This window comes from Pundamilia nyererei, unplaced genomic scaffold, assembly GCF_000239375.1.
Source record: "Pundamilia nyererei isolate P.nyererei 1_Seehausen unplaced genomic scaffold, PunNye1.0 scaffold00252, whole genome shotgun sequence".
Taxonomy (NCBI): domain Eukaryota; kingdom Metazoa; phylum Chordata; class Actinopteri; order Cichliformes; family Cichlidae; genus Pundamilia; species Pundamilia nyererei.
Genome location: NW_005187653.1, coordinates 461501 through 463770, shown reverse-complemented (window position 1 = coordinate 463770; position 2270 = coordinate 461501). Strand labels below are relative to the sequence as shown.

The following is a 2270-nucleotide window of genomic DNA, read 5'->3' as shown; positions in this document are numbered from 1 at the left end:
ACATTAAATAAAAAAAGTTTTAAACTTAATTAAAATAAAACATGTCTTAAATTAAAATAAGTAAACACTCATGTTTATTGCTGCCAAAAAAAAGTTAAACACATTTGGACAGTGAAGGAATGTCAGGATTCTTGCTCAGAAAAAGGATCAACATGCTCTGAAGTCAGAGTTCCAGTGCACGAAAAAATTGTTTGTAACAAAATATCGATTTCTGCTGTCCCTGTATCGATACATTATTAGCAAACAAAATATCACGATGCTACACAGTATCGATTTTTTCCCCCACCCCTAATGTATATGACTCCATCACACACACACACACCTTGTCCTTCAGCAGTCCCTGTGGGCCGATGACTTGATCAAAGATGTGTTTCCCTACATGAGCATCGACAGCAGACAGCGGGTCATCCAGCAGGTAGACGGCACGATCACAGTAGACGGCCCTGGCCAGGCTCACCCGCTGCTTCTGACCTCCTGACAGGTTCACTCCCTGCAGACAGACGGTCAGAGGCAGACAGTATAGCAGGCTAGCTCATCATTGTAGAAATGCTGCCGGTGTCATCAAACAGCAACAAAAGACTCAGTGACACACCAACAAGTCTGTCCAAACTACTGTCTGTGGTCTCGCTCAGTAACCAGACACCTCAACAAGAAACCAGTTCCCTGTGAATTCCTGGGGGTCACATCCTCATCAAAGCTTTATCGGGCATCTCCTCCAAATACCTGCTGAGTCTTTGCTAATCGTACAGTCATGATCTCACTAACATGTAACACACTGACTGAGGCCTGCAGTCTGACATGTAGCTCTTGGGTTTTCCTTTTCCCATTGCACCGTCTGACCACGATAACAAGTTCCTGAGATGTGCACTCCTGGGGAGACTGATGGCCTCGGGTGTGGTTTAATACAATACTACAAACCGACACAACACATGCTCAGTTAATTGCAGAAAACTGCATTTAAATAGCAACACTCGGCTTTTACTCACCTCTTAATAAGTAAGACACAGTAACGATGTTTTCATAGGACTGCAGAGCGAAAACTGTTTTCCGTTCTCCGAGGCCAACTTGTTTTGTGTCGACATTAATTTACACACAAAGACGTGTACTATGGGCTCATACCTTCTCTCCTATCTCAGTGTCATCTCCTGCAGGAAGTATGTCAAGGTCAGGCTGAAGGGCACATGCCTCCACCACATGCTGATACCAGGACTGTCTCCTCTCTTGACCAAAGATTATGTTGTCTTTTAAAGAGGAATTCTGGATCCAGGCCTGCTGGGGAACGTATGCCACAGAACCCTGCAGGGACACAGGCACACCTTACACTCATTGGACATTTAATTAAACATTAAGACTGCCTGTTATTTATTATCTATTTAGTCATAATCGCACTCAAAGAATGCAGGCGCTACTAAAGTGGCCACTGCCATGTCCTTTATTTTATTTATTCAATACGCTGCTGTGAAAAAGACTTTCATTGTAATTGTGCATCCTTCCATCACTTATCAAAGGTGCTGGTGCTTTTGTACACGATCAAATATTCTGTGCTGGCTGTCTGTGTGAGCCCTCAGGCAGCGGGGGCCCTCAGGCAGCGGGGGCCCTCAGGCAGCGGGGGCCCTCAGGCAGCGGGGGCCCTCAGGCAGCGGGTTCATGGCAGTCTGAGGAGCTCAGAAATGAAGCGACTCGACTTCTTTGAGTTTCATAAGGATGTTTCACCTCTCATCCAAGAGGCTTCTTCAGCCTCTCAGAAAATTCAGGAGAAATTTCTCAAAGCACAACATCCCAGTGCTCTTTAGACCCAGTCCCGTCCCCAGACCCAACCACGCCCCCCTGACAAGCCACGCCCCCTGGGGAATCCTAAGGGGGAAAAACCAAACAAACTTCCAAACACAAGCTTAACATCATAGTTAATGCTGTACAGTGCAGCAGGTAGTCCTCAGGCCTCTGTACTGGAGAAACCAAACAGCCACTCAATACACACACGGTGCAACACTGAAGAGCCACCTGGACAGCTCTACATCTGCAAGGTCAAAGGTCACTCTTTCAAGAATGCCAATGTTCACATTTTAGACAGATGGTTTAAAAGGAGAGTAAAAGAGGATATCCATGTCCACTGTAAATGACCATTGTTGAACAGAGGGCGGGGCTTATGACTAGGGATGGGTATCGTTTAGGTTTTACCCGGTGCCAAACCGATACTTAAAGAATGGAGAACACAAACTTTGTCCAACAACCTCTCATGTTTAGCTGTTTTCCACAGCCGCATGTAGCTA

At 45.8% G+C, this 2270-nt stretch overlaps 1 protein-coding gene across 1 annotated transcript in view; it reads right to left on the bottom strand.

Annotated features, from left to right (window-relative positions):
• Positions 1-2270, bottom strand: part of abcc1 (ATP binding cassette subfamily C member 1 (ABCC1 blood group)) — a 32178-nt gene that overhangs the window by 16285 nt on the left and 13623 nt on the right. Inside the window, exons 16-18 of the mRNA XM_005749666.1 lie at positions 1796-1854; positions 1120-1316; positions 323-490 (exon numbers count right to left, since the gene is read on the bottom strand). Of these exons, the coding sequence (XP_005749723.1) occupies positions 323-490; positions 1120-1316; positions 1796-1854 (424 nt within the window). The remainder of the gene's footprint in view (positions 1-322; positions 491-1119; positions 1317-1795; positions 1855-2270) is intronic.